At 46.8% G+C, this 21,565-nt stretch overlaps 4 protein-coding genes and 1 long non-coding RNA gene across 5 annotated transcripts; 4 read left to right on the top strand and 1 right to left on the bottom strand.

The window, feature by feature from the left end:
- Positions 1-201: 201 nt before the first annotated feature.
- Positions 202-3,451, top strand: LOC134039774 (uncharacterized). Its single transcript, XM_062485827.1, has 2 exons — positions 202-1,580; positions 1,703-3,451. Exons 1-2 carry the CDS (start codon positions 926-928, stop codon positions 2,431-2,433), a joined length of 1,386 nt encoding a protein of 461 aa, XP_062341811.1. The 5' UTR covers positions 202-925; the 3' UTR covers positions 2,434-3,451.
- Positions 3,452-3,683: 232 nt separating this feature from the next.
- On the top strand, positions 3,684-12,004 carry slc12a9 (solute carrier family 12 member 9). Its single transcript, XM_062485446.1, has 14 exons — positions 3,684-3,951; positions 4,453-4,691; positions 5,038-5,172; positions 5,465-5,602; positions 5,975-6,277; positions 6,739-6,846; positions 7,051-7,162; positions 7,351-7,508; positions 7,650-7,732; positions 8,127-8,251; positions 8,762-8,954; positions 9,285-9,459; positions 9,618-9,764; positions 9,879-12,004. The coding sequence occupies exons 2-14, from the start codon at positions 4,496-4,498 to the stop codon at positions 10,721-10,723; spliced, it is 2,718 nt and encodes a 905-aa protein (XP_062341430.1). The 5' UTR covers positions 3,684-3,951; positions 4,453-4,495; the 3' UTR covers positions 10,724-12,004.
- hsd20b2 (hydroxysteroid (20-beta) dehydrogenase 2) lies at positions 11,856-16,562 on the bottom strand. Its single transcript, XM_062485447.1, has 11 exons — positions 16,264-16,562; positions 15,529-15,575; positions 15,358-15,433; positions 15,010-15,120; positions 14,807-14,874; positions 14,590-14,634; positions 14,430-14,464; positions 14,227-14,308; positions 13,882-13,947; positions 13,375-13,524; positions 11,856-13,139 (listed from the first exon to the last, which is right to left on the bottom strand). The coding sequence occupies exons 1-11, from the start codon at positions 16,430-16,432 to the stop codon at positions 13,017-13,019; spliced, it is 972 nt and encodes a 323-aa protein (XP_062341431.1). The 5' UTR covers positions 16,433-16,562; the 3' UTR covers positions 11,856-13,016.
- Positions 16,563-18,017: 1,455 nt separating this feature from the next.
- Positions 18,018-19,239, top strand: LOC134039681 (uncharacterized). The gene is made up of 3 exons (XR_009932811.1): positions 18,018-18,121; positions 18,347-18,398; positions 18,576-19,239. It is a non-coding gene; the product is annotated as an uncharacterized LOC134039681 (long non-coding RNA).
- A 408-nt stretch (positions 19,240-19,647) lies between these two features.
- On the top strand, positions 19,648-21,201 carry si:ch211-284e13.9 (uncharacterized protein LOC566600 homolog). The gene is made up of 3 exons (XM_062485457.1): positions 19,648-19,758; positions 19,983-20,034; positions 20,221-21,201. Exons 2-3 carry the CDS (start codon positions 19,996-19,998, stop codon positions 20,701-20,703), a joined length of 522 nt encoding a protein of 173 aa, XP_062341441.1. The 5' UTR covers positions 19,648-19,758; positions 19,983-19,995; the 3' UTR covers positions 20,704-21,201.
- Positions 21,202-21,565: the final 364 nt, after the last annotated feature.

Genomic DNA, 21,565 nt, shown 5'->3' with positions numbered 1-21,565 from the left:
ACATTGTAAACTGGCAACCAAAATACAATAAACAGAATGTTACTTCAAACCTAATAAGCACTATGAACATTTATCATAAAAAAACAGAATGTGCCAAGATTTATCCTCTGTGGGATCACGTCTGAAAACCATTTCCTAAAAATTCCCCTGCTCTACCTGTAGGTGTCAGTCTATTACAGTTGATGTCACGTCACAACCTTGGAGCTAGTTTAGTCTGTAGATTACTTGGTTCTTAGATGAAGAAAAGGCACAAGGAAATGTAGTCAGACTGTCCTCACATGACACGGGGTGAAAGTATAACATAATAACTGGAGTTTTTGCTCGTGGATGCTGGTTGTTATCAAATGTTATGGATGTGGTGTGAGTTTGGGGCTTGGCTTGGGAGGCGCCTGGGTTACAGTTCAGTAAATTAAGGTGGAACGGTTTCTTGATTGTGTAGGAGAGTGGGCAGGACTGGGTTACGGCCAATAAGGAAATCATCAGCAACGGCGTCTGTAGTGTGGCTAGTTAAAATGGTGTCGTACGACTCCATTGTTTACGAGATCTTTAATGAATCGCAGACGATCACGACAGTTTTGGGGAATTCCTTATATGGTCAAAGAAACTACAAGGCCCACATTGCTGAAGATTAACATGACGTCATAACCTGGCGACGCTGCATCGTCATGCGGAAAGGGAAATACATCTCCAAAACAAATCGTAAATTGTGTTGGCCATGATCGCAAGTTGCTAGCGGGCTAATATTCAGTCGTAGGTTCATTTCGAAGTCATGGAACTATATAATTTGTAAACATTCGTAAGATATGTGTGTTTCAGACGCCTAGTTTATCTAAGCTAAACAAAAGTGTCGGTCCGCCGGGCCAACTGATTCAGCCTTGTTTCGGATTTATCTCACTCGACTCCAGCCCCACTACGCCAGTTCAGAATGAGTCTAACCATAGACGCAAACGTCTCTTTCCTTAAGTATGAACTTGCTTCAACAATCGACCAGGCTGTCAGGTGTGCAGTAGAAACCGTTTTGAAAGAAACATCAAAAGTTGTTGGACTCAAACTGGCCGCAGCCAAAACAGCCGCAGCCGAGTCTCATCGTGAGAATCAAAGTTTGAAAGAGAGACTAGAAATATCCGAGAGTGAATTGAAGGCTGTACGTTACTACATGACAGCAGCCGAGAAAAACATAAAACAGTGTTTACTTCTCGATCACAATCAGTCTCGATCAAATGCTGAATGTTTGGGTTCCGTTGAGTCCGTCTCATCCCCCGGCTCGGGGAATTCACGCAACCTGCTTAGAGGCGCACCACGAGCGCAAAAGTCGTTTCGGGCTTCATCCACGAGATCTCAATTTTCAAAGTCACTCCCGAGTGTAGGACTTTGTTTGCCAACCGTACAGCATGAATGGCCGAAGAGCATAAGCGGATCCAGCTTCCGACGAATGCGGTTACCTGTCTCGGTAGCTTCTACCTCGAACTTCTCACGGTCGTCGAAAGCCCCACAGTTTGAACTTGAAACCCCTTCCCAAAAGTCAGGCGAAGATACGGAAAGTCAGTTTTACATTACAGACGATGGGATCGCAGAAAAAGGTAATTTAAATAATGATAAACAATATTTGCCATGTGAGAACACGAGACGTGGTCCTACATGTTGGTTAGTGCTGTTTTATCTCTGCCAGGGATCGTTAAGACTAACAACACTATTTTTTCAGAGTACAAAGTCTCAGTACATGAAGGGGACAATTATGGGCAAAAACCACTGGGGGTTGAGGAAGAAACGAAAGCTTCTGGAGTCCCAGAGGAAATCCATACGTTTGAGTTTGAGATGAACCCCCCCGCCGGTCACGAGAAGGAGCTGGACCTCATCCAGGTCCTGGATGACGAGGAGCTCAAACAAGGAACAGTGAAGATCGAAGACGACTCTGACACCCCTGCCCTGGACCCCCACAACCCAGAGCCCCAAGACCAACACCCAGCGCAGATCACCGTCCCCATCGACGACACCGAGGCGGAGGGCGGTCTGATGAGCTTCGCCCCCATGCCTGTGGTCGACCCTGGCTACATGGGCCCCGTGCAGCTGGAGAGAGAGACCTCTGACAAGGTCCACCGCTGCAACGTATGCGGGCGCGGCTTCCGCCGGTTTTACTGCCTGAAGACGCACCAGCGCATCCACACGGGCGAGCGCCCGTACCCCTGCCGCTACTGCGAGAAGCGCTTCCGCCACCTGGACAGCTTGCACAAGCACCAGCGCATCCACACTGGGGAGAGGCCCTACCGCTGTGCCCAGTGTGGGTGCTGCTTCAGGGAGCTGGGCCAACTGAAGAAACACAGGCTGACCCACACCCCCGAGCCCCCCGCCGCCCACCCCTCGCTCTCCCTCCTGCAGCCTGGACCCTCCTACACCTGGCCTCATCTCAACTCTCAGTCCATGGACTCCACTTGACTGGGCTCATGTCCAGGGGGGGTAGACGTCAGTGTACATGGACTCCCGTACCATGTCCCATCTGCTTTTTGATAGTTTGAAAGTAACATGTCTCCCCCCCCCCCCCCCTCCACACACACACACTTTTTATTAAGAACATTATATTTAACGTCCGCATCCTCAGTTATGAAAAAAGCAACATTGCCGCCTGCTGATATTGATGGTGGAATCTCAAGGTTGTGATTTTATTTGGGTGGTGTATAGGTGCTAGCTCAGGGGCAAAGCATTCGACTGCAGATATAGAATCAGTCAAATCTCTCTCATTTTTGATAATAGCATCTGCCAAGTGAAGATGTTTTCTTACGTTTTCCTTTTTTTGTTCTGGTGTGAGTGGTATAAGATGGTGTTGATGATATTTGTATTTGGGAGTCAGATGGCTGAGCGGTTAGGGAGTCGGGCTAGTAATCTGAAGGTTACCGGTTCGATTCCCGGTTCTGCAAAATGGGGCAAGGCACTTCACCCTACTTGCCTCGGGGGGAATGTCCCTGTACTTACTGTAAGTCGCTCTGGATAAGAGCGTCTGCTAAATGACTAAATGTAATGTAAATGTATTTGTGCATGGTGAAAGTAAACTGCTGATTGTGAGGTAGGTCTAGTACTAGAATGTTGGACCATAACAGGGAAGGTACTGCCCAGTGGTTTGAGCATTTGACTGCAGATTAAGAGGTTACAGGGTCAAATCCCCCTGTACTGTAAATTGCTTGGGATAAAAGTGTATGGTAGTAAATGCATTATCATTACCTTCATTGTGTTCAGACCAGGAAAGGATGTAGTTAATAAATTCAGCAGTTTAGCCTACTGTGTTATGTATTTGCCAGGTTAAAACCCTACTAACATTGGTTGACCATTTACTGTAAAGTTAATATATCCACAGTATTAATAAACCAGTTATTCTGTAAACAACAATAATATTTGAACATTTTTAACATTGTTTTGTCCTTCTAAACTCCTCATATATAAAAAAAAATCGGCACACTTGTATTGTCTGCGAAATAATCTTATTGAATGGACCTTCAACAGAATATTAAGAATATTATATGAATATGTTTTTTTCTCACACTCAACAGACTAATGACTTTTGGCGTCATTTTTAGCTTCCTAGCAACAGACCCACCCTTCGTTTATCAACACGTATTTGTGGTATTTTTACCCTTCCCCTCTTCTGAGTCACATGAACACATTTTACTGTCCCGTGACCAACTCCGAACAAATAGCAAGTGAATGAACCCTAGAATTAGGGATGCGAGCATCATTGACAAACGTAGTTCAATGTCCGAACGGGGAGTGTATTTACTGACTGTAGCCGAATCACTTGAAACCACCAGACTGTTTAGAGATACATTTTAAAGCTACGCCGACACTGCACGTTGTGCCCTAGGGAAAACTCGCCGAAACCTTGCATATGAAGAGAACTTTAACAAGCGGAAGTGCTGATCGCCCAGGATTTCGCTGTCAGACCCAACTGCCCAAGCTCAAAAGGTGAGCTATTTATTTGGTATGTCTGCGCAATTCATAACTAAAATTCACACGTCAATAACGTACATAACGCACATTCAAATGTAGCGGATTAGATGCTGTACCATCTGGCGTGCGATAGCAGAGGAAGAAGGCTAACTACTTCCCTTTTCGGGATGGCTCACTATAGTATACTAAAATGCGCGTTACCTTAAACAAGCATCAAACTGACTAGATATCTAGGAACTCAACTTGTAACCTTTGCGTATCAATAGTCGCCGTCTAGTGCTACACACTGTGAGCAGTGCGTGGACCGTAGGTTATTGATTTTAATACTGGCTAAACTGTAGCTAATTTGTGCAGGAAGGGTTAGTATAGTTACCGTCATGCAGTGAAGTATGCTTTTAACAAGGTGTGAAAAGCATGCCTTTGAGTGAACGTCATGTGTTAACATACATTTGCGATTTGAATTTAAACGTGAAAGAATTTGAAAACGAATACCGAACAACGTTATCTCCTCAACAGGCGTACATGAACCACAAAGGACGTTTCAGAAGACAACAGTGAGATGTCCGAACACACACCCCTCATCTCACATGGGGTGTGTGGTCTTCCGGTCAGCTCCACTTTTTGTGGCCTGGGCTCCGAGACCCTGGGAGAGGCACCGGCTCACAGCGCCTCTCCCAGGAAGTTGAACACCTTCTTTGGAGTGATGGTTCCTACCATCCTCTCCATGTTCAGCATCGTACTCTTTCTACGAACGGGTGAGTGTATTAATGATGAATAATAATAAATTGTATTTGTAATGTGCCTTTCTTGTACTCAAAGCCTATTAGTGTTATAGTATTGTATTGTACTAGTATTGTTGTAATTGCTGTGTAATACTGTAGCTGAACTGTTATCGTTGCACTGTAGTCGAGATATTATTGTTGTTGCACCGTGCCTGGTAGCTGAGATGTGGTTACTTTGTGGTAGATTTGTTTACTACTCTCAGGCAACTATCAGCTAAATGTATGCCGTCTAATACTACTGTACATGAAACTAGCTGAGGGTCTGATTGACAAAGTGACGTGAGCAGTATGGAGGTCTAATTGATGTGTTTTCCTCCAGGGTTTGTTGTTGGTCATGCAGGCCTGTTGCAGGGTCTGTTGATGCTGGTGGTGGCCTACACCATCATCTCTCTCACCATCCTGTCCATCTGTGCCATCTCCACCAACGGGGCGGTGCAGGGAGGGGGCGCCTACTGTATCCTCCCCGCCCAGAGGCACTCGCTCAGGGACTCGCTCAGGCACTGTGACCACCATAACTCTGGAAGTGTCATGTTGCGAGCCTGAAATGTAATTGGTGTTGCTGATGTTTGAAAAATGTCAAAGTGCTTTCCTCCTTTTTCTGAAGACTTACAAGGGCATTTTTCTCTCTCTGATGTGACCCGATTTGGTCCAGCCAATTTAGATCTTCACGAAATATTGACAACAGATGTGTCCAGTTTACTGTACTCTGTAGATACATCCGAAGCTCCTTGACATACATGAACCAGTCATGATAAGCCGATCATTGGGCCCTGAGTTTGGAGGCAGCATCGGCCTCATGTTCTTCCTGGCTAAGGTGTGTGCCTGTGGGGTATACGTGCTGGGGCTAGTCGAGGCCATCCTGGATGTATTTGGTCAAGACCCAGGTATGTCATGTGACTTGTTTTTACCCCTTTAACAACTTCCCAGCATCAAAATACCTTACTGGGGAGTATGAATGTGTCTTAAAAGTTGCTCTTCCTGTTGATGTCACTTGTCCCAACCCCCTTAACAACTTCCCACCATGTATCCACTTTACTGGGGGTTCGAACCAGCCTAAAAGTTCAAGTTCAAGTCTTTTATTGATAAGTACACAGAAAATAGATTGCATCCATGATAAGCTCAAATATAGTAAACCTCCTAATATACAATAATATACAGTATTCAATACAGTATACTAAACCTCTAAATACACATGATACACATAATAACCTATACTAAGTTGCTCTCCCTGTCGATGTGGCCTGTTTCCCCGGCAGCGTTGTTGGAGACGGCGGGAGTGCGCGTCCTGCCTCAGAGTTACTGGTTCACGGTGCTTTACTCCTCCGCCATCCTGCTCCTCTGCCTGTTGGTGTGTCTGGTGGGGGCGCACATCTACGCCCGCACCGCCTTCCTCATCCTGCTGCTGGTGACCGTCACCGTGGTGTCCATCCTCATCAGCCCCCTGATCGTGTCGCCCCAAGACTTTGTCATCGCCCACCGCGGCCCCGGCAACCAGACCCACTTCTACAACGTCAGCTACACAGGCTTCAACGCCACCACGCTCAGAAACAACCTGAACTGTGAGTGTCGGGGTTCAGTCTGAGAGGCGGGGGGGGATTTGAATCTCTTGATCAGCATGTGCGATATTCGTCTCCATGCTCTACAACTGTTTGAGATGTCTTGCTGTGGACAGATCAATGTTTTCACAGCTCTGGACTTTGATACCGTCACTCTATTCTGACCATCAATGCTCCTGATGTGAATATCTTGTGACCAAGAAAATGACAGGAGAAAAGAGGTTCTGTTAGTGTGTTAGCGTATGGTGCAACTGTTTTCTGAGATAACGTGTAGAAAAGCTCAAGTCTTAGCGCTTGCCCTGTGCATCAATTCATAGAAATAGCACAGAGCTATCTCCGTGCTCCACCAGTCTGGCTCAGAGGTTAGTGGGGGAGAAGTGAAACTACACAGAGGTTGAAGTTGAGGGTTTTACGGTTTATTTACAGTATCACCGTTGTTCCTGTTCTCTGCTCTTCTTCCTCAGCTGGTTACACGCTGGACTACAGCACCAACAAGGTGATGTCGTTCGCCAGTGTGTTCGCTGTCATGTTCACCAGCTGCACCGGGATCATGGCAGGGGCTAACATGTCAGGTACTGAGGAAGCAGTAATAACACGACCATAACTAGGGACATGGATGGATATATGGATGGATGGATAGTTGGACGTATAGATGGGTATATAGATGGATGGACAGACAAGCAGACTGTTCATAGCTTTCATACGTTGTTGATCGCCTTTGCAGAAAATTCTTTTCACCCCACAACTCTTCCGTCTGTTTGTGACGTTCTCCGCAGGCGAGCTGAAGAACCCCAGCGTGTCGATCCCCAGAGGCACCATCGCAGCTGTCCTTTACACCTTCATCATCTACCTCCTCCTCTTCCTCCTCGTCAGCTCCACCTGTGACAGGTGAGCCTCCCCTCTCCTGCGGGGGGGGGGAGGGAGGGGGGGGGGAGGGAGGGGGGGGGGAGGGAGGGGGGGGGGGAGGGAGGGGGGGGGAGGGAGGGGGGGTTGCCACGTTGCCGACACGTATTCACCCTTCTGTGTTTTCTGTTACGGATATCGAACCTGCGGTCCCGTGTGTGTGCCCTGCTCAGGGCCCTCCTGGTTCAGGACTACGGGTTCTTCCAGCGCATCAACGTTTGGCGCCCCTTCGTCACCATCGGGGTGTACTGTGCCTCCCTGTCAGCTGCCATGAGCTCTCTGATCGGAGCCTCCCGGATCCTGCACGCCCTGGCGCTGGACCAGCTGTTTGGTGAGAGAGAGGGAGCCGGCCTGTCAGACCGCGGCAGAAAGGCCGAGGCCCACGTGCGGTCTGAAGCAGAAGCGCGAATCAGGAACTTTGTTTGTTTGACGTTGATGGTTAATGACTCTGTGTTTTCTATGGTCCTCGTAGGTTTGCCCCTGGCCCCGGCGGCCATTACGTCCCGCTCGGGGAACCCGTGGGTGGCGGTCGTGTACACCTGGGGCCTGGCTCAGGTGAGAGGAACAGGAAGTGTGGATAACATTTACATGTAGTCGTTTAGCAGACGCTCTTATCCAGAGCGACTTAAAGTAAGTTCAGGGACATTCTCCCTGAGGCAAGTAGGGTGAAGCGCCTTGCCCAAAGACACAACGTCATTTTGCACGGCCGGGAATTGATCCCGCAACGCTCTGATTAATAGTCCCACTCCCTAACCGCTCAGCCATCTGACCCAAATAAGTACAGAATAAGTAAGGATAAGTACAGGAAGTGTTGGGTTCTCCAGGCAGTGTCACACAGTGTTCTCTGCGTGTGTGTGTGTGTGTGGCAGTGTGTGGTGTTTGCTGGGCAGCTCAACACCATCGCAGGCCTGGTGACTGTGTTCTCTGCGTGTGTGTGTGTGTGTGGCAGTGTGTGGTGTTTGCTGGGCAGCTCAACACCATCGCAGGCCTGGTGACTGTGTTCTATCTGTTGGCCTACGCTGCTGTGGACCTGGCCTGCCTGGCGCTGGAGTGGGCCTCCGCACCCAACTTCAGGTACCGTCACGTCACTTCCTGTTCTGACATCATCCACACATCCATTATCATCCTGCTTCTGAAACTATTAGGGACAGTGAATCTCCGCCTGTCACAGGTCTGTGTGTATGTGTGTGTATGTATGCGTGTGTGCCTGTGTGTGTGTGTGCCTGTGTGTGTGTGCCTGTGTGTGTGTGCCTGTGTGTGTGTGCCTGTGTGTGCCTGTGTGTGCCTGTGTGTGTGTGCCTGTGTGTGTGCCTGTGTGTGTGTGCCTGTGTGTGTGTGTGCCTGTGTGTGTGTGCCTGTGTGTGTGTGTGCCTGTGTGTGTGTGTGCCTGTGTGTGTGCCTGTGTGTGTGTGCCTGTGTGTGTGTGCCTGTGTGTGTGCCTGTGTGTGTGTGCCTGTGTGTGTGTGTGCCTGTGTGTGTGTGCCTGTGTGTGTGTGTGCCTGTGTGTGTGTGTGCCTGTGTGTGTGCCTGTGTGTGTGTGCCTGTGTGTGTGTGCCTGTGTGTGTGTGCCTGTGTGTGTGCCAGGCCCACGTTCCAGGTGTTCTCCTGGCACAGCTGTCTCCTGGGCATCGTCAGCTGCCTGGTGATGATGTTCGTCATCAACCCTGTGTACTCGTCTGCCAGCGTAGCTCTGCTGCTGCTGCTGCTGCTGTTTCTGCACTACCGCTCTCCCACCAGTAGCTGGGGCTACATCAGCCAGGCGCTCATCTTCCACCAGGTCTGGACACACACACACACATACAGTATACACACACACATGCTCACACACGTACACACACACTCACACACACACAGTATGTACACACACACATGCTCACACACATACATACACACTCATACACACACATATGCTTACACACACTCATACACACACATGTGCACACACACACACATATATACACACTCTCACACACACACATATACAGTATATACACACAAATATGGTCACACACGTACACATGTTTACACCCACACGCACCAACCTGCACACAGGCCTGCTGCCGTCCTAGAGACAGTGTTCAGCGTCTCCCCTCTCACCTGCCCGCAGGTGCGTAAGTACCTCCTGATGCTGGACGTGAGGAAGGACCACGTGAAGTTCTGGAGGCCGCAGGTGCTGCTTATGGTGGCCAACCCTCGCTCCTCCTGCCAGCTCATCAACTTCGTCAACCAGCTGAAGAAGGGAGGGCTGTTTGTGTTGGGCCACGTTCAGCTGGGAGACCTAGGTGGCTGTTTCTATCATTCCTTATGTTTTTAAAATAGTTAACAAGTCGTTTTTTCAGCACGTCACAACCGTGTTGTACATTAGAGGCGTCGCCTTTTCTTTATAATTTTTTTTAAAAATCTCGATGGTTGCCGTGACAGTGTGTTGTCTTGGTTACAGACTCGCTGCCCTCTGACCCCGTGCAGCAGCAGTATAACTTCTGGCTGAGCCTGGTGGACAAGCTGGGGGTGAAGGCCTTCGTAGACCTAACCCTGTCCCTGTCTGTCAGGCAGGGCACTCAGCACCTGCTACGCATCACCGGACTGGGTGAGACACAGTCCCGCCTGACTCCATACACTTTATATCTGCACTTTAATTTGAGTTTTGAACGACACCTTATATCTTTTTAACACGCGATGTGTCGCACCTTCATCCCTGAAGGAGGCATGAAGCCCAACACCCTGGTCCTGGGCTTCTACGACAACTGCACCCCGGAGGACTACTTCCTGCACGACCCAGCGTTCTGCAAGTCCTCGCTGGGCCCCTCCGCCGAAGGCGACAACTTTGGCGTGGACCTCCCCTCCCTCCAGGCCCACTTCCCCCCCGTGCGCCACATGGAGAGCCCTCGCTGGCTGAGCGCCGACGAGTACGTGGGCATCGTCTCCGACGCCATCAAGATGAACAAGAACGTGTGCCTGGGCCGCTACTTCTTCCAGCTGGAGGGCGAGGGGCGGGAGAGTCGCACGGAGGGGGCGGAGAGGACCATCGACGTGTGGCCCCTGGACCTGCTGAGCCCGGGCCACGGCGCCCTGGTGGACGTGGGCAGCCTGTTCCTGCTCCAGATGGCCTGTGTCCTCAACATGGCAACCAGGTGGCGCCGTGCCAGGATGAGGATCTTCCTGTGCGTGGAGGCCGAGTCCGGCGACCAGGGCTGGGTGGCGAAGGAGGAGACCTTCAGGGAGCTGCTGGGAATGCTGCGGATCCGAGCCTCCATCAAGATCGTCCCCTGGGACGCCGTGGCACAGCTGTGCGGCCGGCGACCCGAGCCCGACGACGACCCCTCCAAGACGGCCCCCGTTCTCTCGGAGCGTTTCCTGTCCGCCGTCAACCGCCTGCTGATGGACTACAGCTCCCAGGCTGCCGTGCGCTTCCTGTATCTGCCACGCCCACCCACGCTGTCCAGCCAATCGCAGCAGTACCTGGCTCAGCTGGACGCGATGACTCAGGGCTTAGGCCCCACCTTACTGATTCACGGGCTCACCCCGGTCACATGCACCGACCTCTGATTCCGTCGGTTCTCCGAGATCGTTCTCGTTGTGTAACTAGACGTACCGCTAGGACAGGAAGTGTACAATATACCCGTGATATTTATTAGGAGCAATGTGCACGGCATCATATAAAGGGATGTTTGTATATACGTAGGTTTTGTTCTGTAAGCACAGAACAAACACTAACGGCACATCATTGCCGTTTCATCCACAGATAACCAGCCACGTTTCAAAGGACCTGTTGTACAGTAATACCCTCTTGTGTTTACGCTGCAATAAAACAAAATGGAGGCCCTGCTTGTGGGTTGGCTAGGTTAGAGGTCAAACAAAGGGATGAGAGAGGCTGTGTGTCGTGTGACCTCACACACACCCCCCCGGCTCCTGTAACGTGTCCAGAGAGGCTAAGGGCTGTTCTGTTACAGACTACATCCATGTTAAGGCGACTACCTACTCTCTTCAGCAGTGTAGAACGTATGTTATGTTATGGTGGTGTTGTGGTTGAGGTAAAGAGATATCTCGCTATCTCTTATTTTGTTCTCTAATATGTTGTCATTGGACAAAGGGAAAATATGCTATCTCACCGTGGAATTTCTTATTCCTAAATATTGTGCTTATTTTAGTGTAGTTCTCTAATGTATACAGTATATTTGCTTTAGTTGGGAAGATAGTACCAGACTATTCCAGGCTTCAGGTCGGTCATCATTCCTGCTTGTCCAGACCCGACCCTCCTTAATATCCACTTCCTGTTCACCAGATCACTAACACTGATACAACAGCAGAGGTCCCTTCTCTCTCATCCAATAGCATCTCTTCCCTTCCTTTGTTCAGGACCAGCCAGCGTCCTTGCTCCGTGTATGCTTAACTGATCAAGCACAGATGGGATTTTTGTATTTATAAAAGTTACTTTGGAATACTTGATAAGCCCACGCAAATGTCTGCAATTGTTACTGGGTGTCCGTTAGTTTGAGAGAGACCCAGACAGGGGGATTCTCTGCTTGGGTCTACACACACTTCATAAGCTGTCCTCAGGTGAAGTTTCCCAGACTCCTGGGTGCATGAGGGGGATCACCAGCGTGAACCAGGCTGCTGACCTGACTAGCTGTCTAATACATAGACAAGGAACACTCTTATACTGGGAAAAACAAAGCAGTGACATAAATGTTGTTTTATTGCGATAAGATAATGACACTTTTGTCAAATGCATTTTCGTTATAACGTGTTACACTGTGATATATATACTTGAAAAAAAACATTTGAGTGTTTATGAGATATAAATATAATAAAAAAGATAAAAATGTTCTCTGTGTTGATATTTAAATGTTAACGAAATCTCCTATGCTGTGTCGATGGCCTCTACAAATGGTCCACATCCACAAGAGTTTAGACATTACATTTACATTACATTTAGTAGACGCTCTTATCCAGAGCGACTTACAGTAAGTACAGGGACATTCCCCCGAGGCAAGTAGGGTGAAGTGCCTTGCCCAAGGACACAACATCAGTTGGCATGACCGGGAATCAAACTGGCAACCTTCGGATTACTAGCCCGATTCCCTCACCGCTCAGCCACCTGACTACCCTCAGACAGTGTTTAACTGTCTGAGAGCAGCATCAGCAAACTGAAGGGCAGGATTTATAAACATCTCTGATCTCACACAGATCGAGACACACCTGTCCGACCAGAAACATTAAAAAGTGCAATCTCCTTCACCCCAGCCCCAGGGTGTAGATTAGGTGGGAACATTGAGGGGTTGAAGTAACGTAACATAACAATAATAATACTCAAACATTGCTGTTGTTTGAATATTGACACACACCAACACACACAAACTAAACCCTTGCTCCAGACCCTGGTTATGAGTCATAACGTAATATTGTATTCAAGCATCCGCTCTCATCCAGAACCACACAGAGGACCGTTTGAATCTGTAATCTCTTGATCTTCAGTCAGATGCCCCAACACTGGACTGTACCCACCTCATAACATACAGTAACTCAGTATTTGGGAGTCAGGTGGGAGTCAGGTGGCTGAGCGGTTAGGGAATCAGCTAGTCAAGGCTAGTAATCAGAAGGTTGCTGGTTCGATTCCCCGGCCGTGCAAAAATGGCGTTGTGTCCTTGGGCAAGGCACTTCACCCTACTTGCCTCGGGGGGGAATGTCCCTGTACTTACTGTAAGTCGCTCTGGATAAGAGCGTCTGCTAAATGACTAAATGTAAATATTTCTATGTACTGTATGCATATACAGTAGAAACAGCGTGTTTGTCTTTTGTGAAGCTCCAAGCTCCTCTTCTTCACAGACCCGATGACTTCCTAGTCCTGCTTCCCTGCTCTCCTCTCATTGGTCAGCATGGGATCCGGAATGTTTTCCAGCCGGCTCACGCAGTAGGAAGAGAGTCGTAGCCAATCAGGAAGTAAAACAGAGAGGGCTATATTCTGTGGGAAGGTGGAGAAACTGCCACAGTCATACACATTGTAGATTTAGTGTGTCTGTCTGAGTGAGTGTGTGTGTCTGTGTGTGTGTCTGTGTGTGTGTCTGTGTGTGTGTGTGTCTGTGCGTGTGCCTGTGTGTGTGTGTCTGTGTGTGTGTGTCTGTGTGTGTCTGTGTGTCTGTGTGTGTCTGTGTGTGTGTATCTGTGTGTATCTGTGTGTGTGTGTGTCCCAGACAGACCTGCAGAGCATGGGACAGACAGCCGCTGGTGAAGGAGGAGAGGCCCACAGTGTTCAGAGCCTCTCTGGCAAAATCAGACGCCGTCTTCACCAGGAAATTGACGGGTATGTTGTGGGTCATGTTGGTGGACACCATGAAGGGCGCCACACACTGGTGGGAGGAAATACTACATGAACCACCTTGTGAACCACCTCATCAACCACAGTCATGAACCACCTCATGAACCACAGTCATGAACCATCTCATGAACCACAGTCATAAACCACCTCATGAACCACAGTCATGAACCACAGTCATGAACCATCTCATGAACCACAGTCATGAACCACCTCATGAACCACAGTCATGAACCACAGTCATGAACCATCTCATGAACCACAGTCATGAACCATCTCATGAACCACAGTCATGAACCACCTCATGAACCACAGTCATGAACCACAGTCATGGACACAGTGAACAACATCACAACACAGAAGAAGAGATTTGTGTTTTCTTTCTCCGTACCTGAACAGTGACTCCTCGAGACTGGTATTCTGAATTCAGACATCTGGAGAAATACGTCACAAACGTCTGCAGAGACAACATGTACAACAGGTGATTATCCAATTTCCCTGGAGCGTCTGAGATGAGGTCTGGAGAGGGAGGGAGAGAGAGAGAGGGAGAGGACTACCTCGGTAGAGGAGTAGAGAGTGAGAGAGAGAGTGTGTGTGTGTGAGAGAGAGAGAGAGAGAGAGAGAGAGAGAGAGAGAGAGAGAGAGAGAGAGAGAGAGAGAGAGAGAGAGAGAGAGAGAGAGAGAGAGAGAGAGAGAGAGAGAAAAATAGAGAGCGAGAGAGAGAGAGAGGACATACCTTGGTAGAGGAGTAGAGCGCCAGCAGAGGCTGAGGTCGTGCACCTGCCTCCGACGACAAGTTGATAATCAGACCACGCCCCCTGAGAAGGACAGGAAGCTTACATGTCTTTCCAGGAAGCTCACATTTCTCAGAATCTGGATGTCATCTCTAGATATCATGTCTAGATATCATCTTTAGATGTCATCTTGCTTGTCGCCTACCTTTCAACCATGCGAGGAAGAACCAGTCTGGTCATCTGTAGAATTACATTATCATCATCATCATTAATCGTCAATCATCACCATCATCCTCATCATCAATCATCATTGTTAATCATCGTCAAGCGTTTCTCCCATGCTGATCAAGGCGACCTGCTTTTACCTGAGTCACAGAGAGGACGTTGCAGTTTACCACCTGGGTGATTCTCTGAGGACGAATACACCAACAACAAAGAAATTCAATATTTCTTACTTCAGCTAAACAACAACAACTTTGTTTCATTTCAGAAACTGGAGGAGCCTTGCTGTGGTTGCTGTGGTTGCTGTGGTTGCTGTGGTTGCTGTGGTTGCTGTGGTTGCATGGAGGGTTTGGATCCTACCTGTTCACAGTCAGGAACCTCGAGGAACAGTGCAAAGTGTCCTGTGTAGTTCATTCCTACATTGTTCACTGCCATTGCAGAGAGCGGGGAGACACAGAGGGGTTTATGTTAATAATGATACATTTATTCAAGGTCTCCATCTCTCATAGCCCTCCACTGTGACCCCTGGTTGATCCCAGTTGGTTGGTTGCCCTGGTAATTACCCAGAATGCCTATGTCCAGGCCCTGCAGTTGCCGGGCAATGGCAGGGTAGATGGCTGAGCCCTCTGTGAAGTCTGTCTGGATGGTTCTGGTCTGTCTTCCATACTGACTCTCTGAAACACACATACTTCATTACTGCACTTAAGTCGATTTTTCTGTTATCAGTACTTCCCTATTATTCTGACATATTTTTTTTACTAAAACACTAAAACAAGTAGTAGTAATGACTGAAGAATATGTCAGAGCCCACACTTCTTATCATACTTCTACTTGAGTGATGTGTGTACTTTGGACAATCTCTGTTATATATAACTGTATATACAGTTATATATTTATCTCTCTAAACTCACCAATTTCCTTGGCAACAAGGTGGAGCTTGTCTTCGGAGCGACTGATCAGGACGATATCCAGTCCTCTCCTGGACAGCTGCAGAAGACAAGAGGACTCGGGTTCAGCCGCTGTTTGTTGTGTACTCGTGCTTGCATATGTTCTAACTTACAAATGAAATATAAATGACTCACTTCATGTGCGTAAGCTCTACCGATCCCCGAGGTGGCACCTGTGACAACTGGATGAAAGAGATAATGGTGACGTTTTCACACCTGTGTAATCATCGTAACTGCACCTGTGCCTGACAAGAATAATGTAAGAGTCACTTTTGACGTAGAGAACATTCCTCCTCGCTGTCAGAAAGCCGGGCAGGATCATCATTTTGATCATTATGTACTTTTCAATTGTTTAGAATTGTTGACGTTGCCAGTGACTTTGAGTCACTGAGTCGTGTAACGGCTATGCATATACTAGAAGGTAGGCTACGTTCCCGTTTAAGACTTGTGTGGAACCGTACCCGGGAAAATCCTGTTCTGCCACACAGATATCATCATAGGATCAGGGTGGAACAGCTTCGATCCAAAATACATTTTTCACATTTTTCTATATCCAATTTCCCATTCAGTTGTAGGCCTGAAAGTGCTGACAAGTTAAATTAAATAATAAAAAATATCAGTTCTTCATCTTAAGTGAAAAACTCAAACTATGCATTTAGTTCCTCAACATAAACAAATAGCAAAAAATATGGTTTTGTTGCTGTTAAATTTGTCAACACTGGGCCAAACCTTAAGCATTTTAAATATCAATATAAATTTAAATATCTTAACATTATAAAATGCATTTAGAAATGCACACACACATACTGTAATATGTGGCCTATATGTGTGAGTGCGTTGTCTAAAATATAGTAACTTAACGACCCTTACCTGCCCATTGTCCGTAGGTTTTTAAATTAACATGCCAAATTTCTGAAAGCACGTACGCTCTGAATCCTCGCCAGCATCTCCACGACCATGTCACAAAGTAGTATAGAACATAGAGGCCGCCGATGAAAACAAGTCCGCACAAAAGCACAGAATCCAATACATGAGTCATTATTTGTGCCTATGTCTTTACCACAAAGCTATGGATCATAATATGTATTCTCTTTCAGTCTTATATATGAGAACCCTAACATAGCTTTGACATGCAACCGTTCAAGCAACTAACATACCGCCCATTAATCGTATTTAGTGTGTATTGGTCAGTATGACGGCCCGCCTCTGAAAAGCTCGTCTCTGTTATTATTTACAACTGTTCAGTTCATTGAAATGTCATCAAAACTGTTTGCCAGTGAACTCGTTTCATGGAAACAAACCCGCAGGACCTTAGGCCAGTTCTCATTCTTCTGTAATCTAATCCGAGTTGTCAGTCTGAGTTATCAATCCGTGCGTCGTGCGACTCAACTACAGTGACATTGTGTTTTTATTCTATCACTGTTGTCCTCGATCCGCTGATAATTATTTTGCCACATTCGACTTGTAAGACATCCAAAACCACAGGCAGAGCATGTGCGTGCGTGGATCTTGAGATAAATGTCCGAGAGTGTTTGTAAATAGTGTGGCAAAACGGCATTGTTCTCAGTGTACAAACTTTTGGTTCCACAACGCTATCAAAAATTATAATACGGGTGGTTGAAATCAAGCATTCTGATTGGTTGAGAGTGAGTCACGGGGTGTGCTTTATTGAGCATAAAGTACAGTACGGTGTACAGGTGTTTACAGTACGCCTGTTTACAATGGAGCGTTCCATATTAGTGCGCACTCAAAATAACGGTTACATTTTTGGTTGTCATTGGTAATTTTCGTTGTCACTTGGTTGTCACTTGGTTGTCGTTGTCATTTTGTTGTCATTTCAAGATTAACAGTAAGCAAACATGTTTCATGTTAACTTCGATCTTTTGGGGGGAAGAACTTTTGATGAGTGGTTAGCCGAAGATGAGAGAGCAAGAGTGAGCAAGAGTGGTCGAAAGCGATGTCATCAGAGACAAAGGGGACATGAGAAACGTTTTCCATGGATGCACAATTAGTGGAAATATCCAAATCAATATAAGCAAACCGTAACATGTTTAGACCTAATGTTTAAAATAAATATTATTTTATTGAAAGTGTCCCATTGTCATTGTTGTTATTTTAAAGGCAGCTTTTATGAAATGAGCAAAGTCAATTGCGAGATCTACTAGTAGCTAACTAGCTAGGCTAACAAACGTGAAGTTCACAATGCTGTTTGTCCGTTGCATAGCAACAGCCACTGTTTACAGGGACTATTTTCTCTCGGCTACTGAAATGCGATACACAATGTTTGTTGTCTATAACTATTTTGTGCTGAAAGGCAGCTTACTATTTATTTACTATTTATAATTTCGCTGGCAACCGTATTATAAAAGCAACAAGGTACTCGAGGCAGTACTTTATCGCCAATAAAGTACGTGTTCCAGGGTTTGCCGGCTAACAACACCCTTGAACACGTACTTTATTGGCGATAAAGTACTGCCTCGAGTACCTTATTGCTTAAGTAATGAACGAACAGTAAATGATACCTGGGCCGCTTGTCTTTGACGCTGCGGTGGCAGATGGTTGTTGCTTCACTGCAACGCTAGAGAGAGCTGGAGACGCCTCCAGAAACTAAAGTAAAAGTAAAAGTAGAATTATAATCTGGGATTCCCGTTGTGACACGTAAATAAGAGCACAGAAAATCGGATATTGGATCGAGAGAAGTGGAATTTCTGAATGTAATTATAAAAAGGTAAACTAACAGTTAGATCAGACCTAGGATAACTTCAATGTGTGTCAGAATCTGGGATGTTGGTAAAATGTTCAAGTCAAATATAAACATTTAGAGAATAATAGGCTACCATGGATCAGTTACTTCTGTAAATTAAGGAACTGTATTCGGCTCTATGTTCAACTGAGCCATGAAACACCATCGTGTTCCTCTTGTTTCATGAACAGTGTTTCTTGATGTTTTCAGCTCCAGCAGACACATGAGTCAGTCCTCAGCAGATTTAGCTGCCTCTCCGCAGGTGAGAGAACTTTGCACTTCTGTTCCTCGATTTCACACTGTAGCCTATAGGCTACTCTTTATTTCACTATTTGCGCGTCTCTTTAGACAAACACGCTCGCTGAATGAATAAAATGTCATCTAAAATGTGTCGTATTTTTTACATGGACGGTATCCCCCCCCACCACCCCCCCTCCAGCCACCACTGACGTGCCCGCGCTGTAAGAACACAGGAGCTCGGAAGGTGAGCGGTCAGCTGGCCGTTTGCCGTAGCTGCTCGCCCTTTATGAGGCGTGTGTACCAGTTCTGCTGGGCCTGCAGGAGAGAGTGGACTGGCCAGGCGGGATCGGGGGTGTGCCGCCGCCCTGACTGCGCCCTCCGTGCTGCCCTGCTCTCCTCCGAGGTAATCAGGAATCAAAGCAGCTCCGTCAACGGCTGCCCATTCTTCAGGGCCTGTCCTGGATGCACGGCCCTCCTCACACACACCGGAGACGGCTGCCCCAACATCGAATGCCCACAATGCGAAAAGAGTTTCTGCTTCCGCTGCCTGAAGACGGAATGTGATTATGATTATGATTATGATAGTGATGATGATGATGATGATTTTAATGATGATGATATAGATGTGTTAGAGGTTCCGTCACATTATACATGTACTATTGTGGATAATAGTCGGACGATCATAGATTAGGGACTCGGGAGTATAGGGCCCGGTGTTGAACAGTAGTGACTTTTGATGTGAATATTTTTTGTCATACTGACATCAGTACTTTTACAAAAACTATTAATCAGTAGTATACCTTTCTTTGTTAGAGAAAATCACGGGAAAAAAATATATTTATTAAAATATTGTTTTAGTTGTTCTTCAGTCTCTCTGTCTTTGTCTCTTTAAACGTCCCTGACTCTTGATGAAAATGTTAAATGAATGTATAGCCTACTATTAACCCAGTGGGCCCAGACCCGTGTCTATTATAGATCTCTACTGTAAATAAACATTTTATAAACATGTTCAGCCACATTCGACATCAACAACCACAGGCAGAGATAATGTGCGTGCTTGAGTCTTGAGATACATGTCCGAATGTTTGTAAATAGTGTGCCGAAACGGCATTGTTCTACAAACTGTTGGTTCCACAACGATATCAAAAAGTAATGAACGAACAGTAAATGATACCTGGGCCGCTTGTCTTTGACGCAGCGGTGGCAGATGGTTGTTGCTTCTCTGCAACGCTAGAGGGAGCTGGAGACGCCTCCAGAATCTAAAGTAAAAGTAAAAGTAGAATTATAATCTGGGATTCCCCTGTTGTGACACGTAAATAAGAGCACAGAAAATCGGATATTGGATCGAGAGAAGTGGAATTTCTGAATGTAATTATAAAAAGGTAAACTAACAGTTAGATCAGACCTAGGATAACTTCAATGTGTGTCAGAATCTGGGATGTTGGTAAAATGTTCAAGTCAAATTAAACATTTAGAGAATAATAGGCTACCATGGATCAGTTACTGCTGTAAATTAAGGAACTGTATTCGGCTCTATGTTCAACTGAGCCATGAAACACCATCGTGTTCCTCTTGTTTCATGAACATTGTTTCTTGATGTTTTCAGCTCCAGCAGGCACATGAGTCAGTCCTCAGCAGATTTAGCTGCCTCTCCGCAGGTGAGAGAACTTTGCACTTCTGTTTCTCGATTTCACACTGTAGCCTATAGGCTACTCTTTATTTCACTATTTGCGCGTCTCTTTAGACAAACACGCTCGCTGAATGAATAAAATGTCATGTAAAATGTGTCGTATTTTTTACATGGACGGTATCCCCCCACCACCCCCCCCCCCCCCCCCCTCCAGCCACCACTGACGTGCCCGCGCTGTAAGAACACAGGAGCTCGGAAGGTGAGCGGTCAGCTGGCCGTTTGCCGTAGCTGCTCGCCCTTTATGAGGCGTGTGTACCAGTTCTGCTGGGCCTGCAGGAGAGAGTGGACTGGCCAGGCGGGATCGGGGGTGTGCCCCCGCCCTGACTGCGCCCTCCGTGCTGCCCTGCTCTCCTCCGAGGTAATCAGGAATCAAAGCAGCTCCGTCAACGGCTGCCCATTCTTCAGGGCCTGTCCTGGATGCACGGCCCTCCTCACACACACCGGGCAGGGCTGCCCCAACATCGTCTGCCCACAATGCAAAAAGAGTTTCTGCTTCCGCTGCCTGAAGGAGAGATGCTATCCCATTTTTATTGTGAGGAGGCAGTTGGGTCTGTTTCGTCTTTTAAATCGGATGCCTGAGATTCCATCACTTGATGAATGTACTATTGTTGACAATAGCCAGACACTCCAAGATTAGAGCAAGCAGGAGCTTAGTGCAGAACATAGCCAAAATTTTGATGCGATTTTTTGTAATCATACTGAAATCATTACTTTTTACATTATAAACAGTAGCATACTTTCTTTGTTTTAGAAAATCATAGCAGAAAAAAGATTTATTAAAAGTCTATTTCAGTTGTTCTTTGACATCTCTCTCTGTTTTTGTCTCTTTAAATGTAACTGGTCTTTGATGAAGACTTAAAATTCATGTAACATGTAATGTTCCTAACCCAGTGGGCCCAGACCCATGTCTATACTTAGCTGGATCTCATACTGTAAATAACCTCAGATCTGACCAGGACTATTTATAACTCCAGGATTACCTGCTTGAAGTATCTGCGTTTAATCAGAGGTAATACCAGGTATTTACTGCAACTCAGCCTAGATTAACTACTATGGGAACACCCACAGCTTTAATTTCTTGGTGGACTATGAATTCTTAATAAAAAGTATCTTCAAGAGAAGTGTTTGGTTTGATGAGGAGGGTGTCAAGATCACTTCATTTGTCTACTAATACTCAAAGAGGAGATTTTTGTGTTTAGGGTTAGTGTGTGTGTGTGTTCCCACTGTAAGCTGCTGAGAGGTCATAGGCATTCATAATCAGGGGTTTTCCATTGAGCTCCTAGGCTGTTTAACAAGCACTCTATTTACGGAGCAGGCCTCAATACTGGCATCTGAGTCTGCAACAAACCTCTTAAAGCTGGCACACTATAAACCAGTGAGTTTATAACCTCATTATAAACCTCACTGGTTTATAATGAACCTCATATAACCTCACGACTTCTAACCTCATTGACAGGCCTGAACCAGTACCCCTGCCAGTAAGCATGTTGGCCCATTGG

Source organism: Osmerus eperlanus, chromosome 19, assembly GCF_963692335.1.
Source record: "Osmerus eperlanus chromosome 19, fOsmEpe2.1, whole genome shotgun sequence".
In the NCBI taxonomy this organism is placed as follows: Eukaryota; Metazoa; Chordata; class Actinopteri; order Osmeriformes; family Osmeridae; genus Osmerus; species Osmerus eperlanus.
This window is presented reverse-complemented; position numbering and strand designations above follow the sequence as displayed.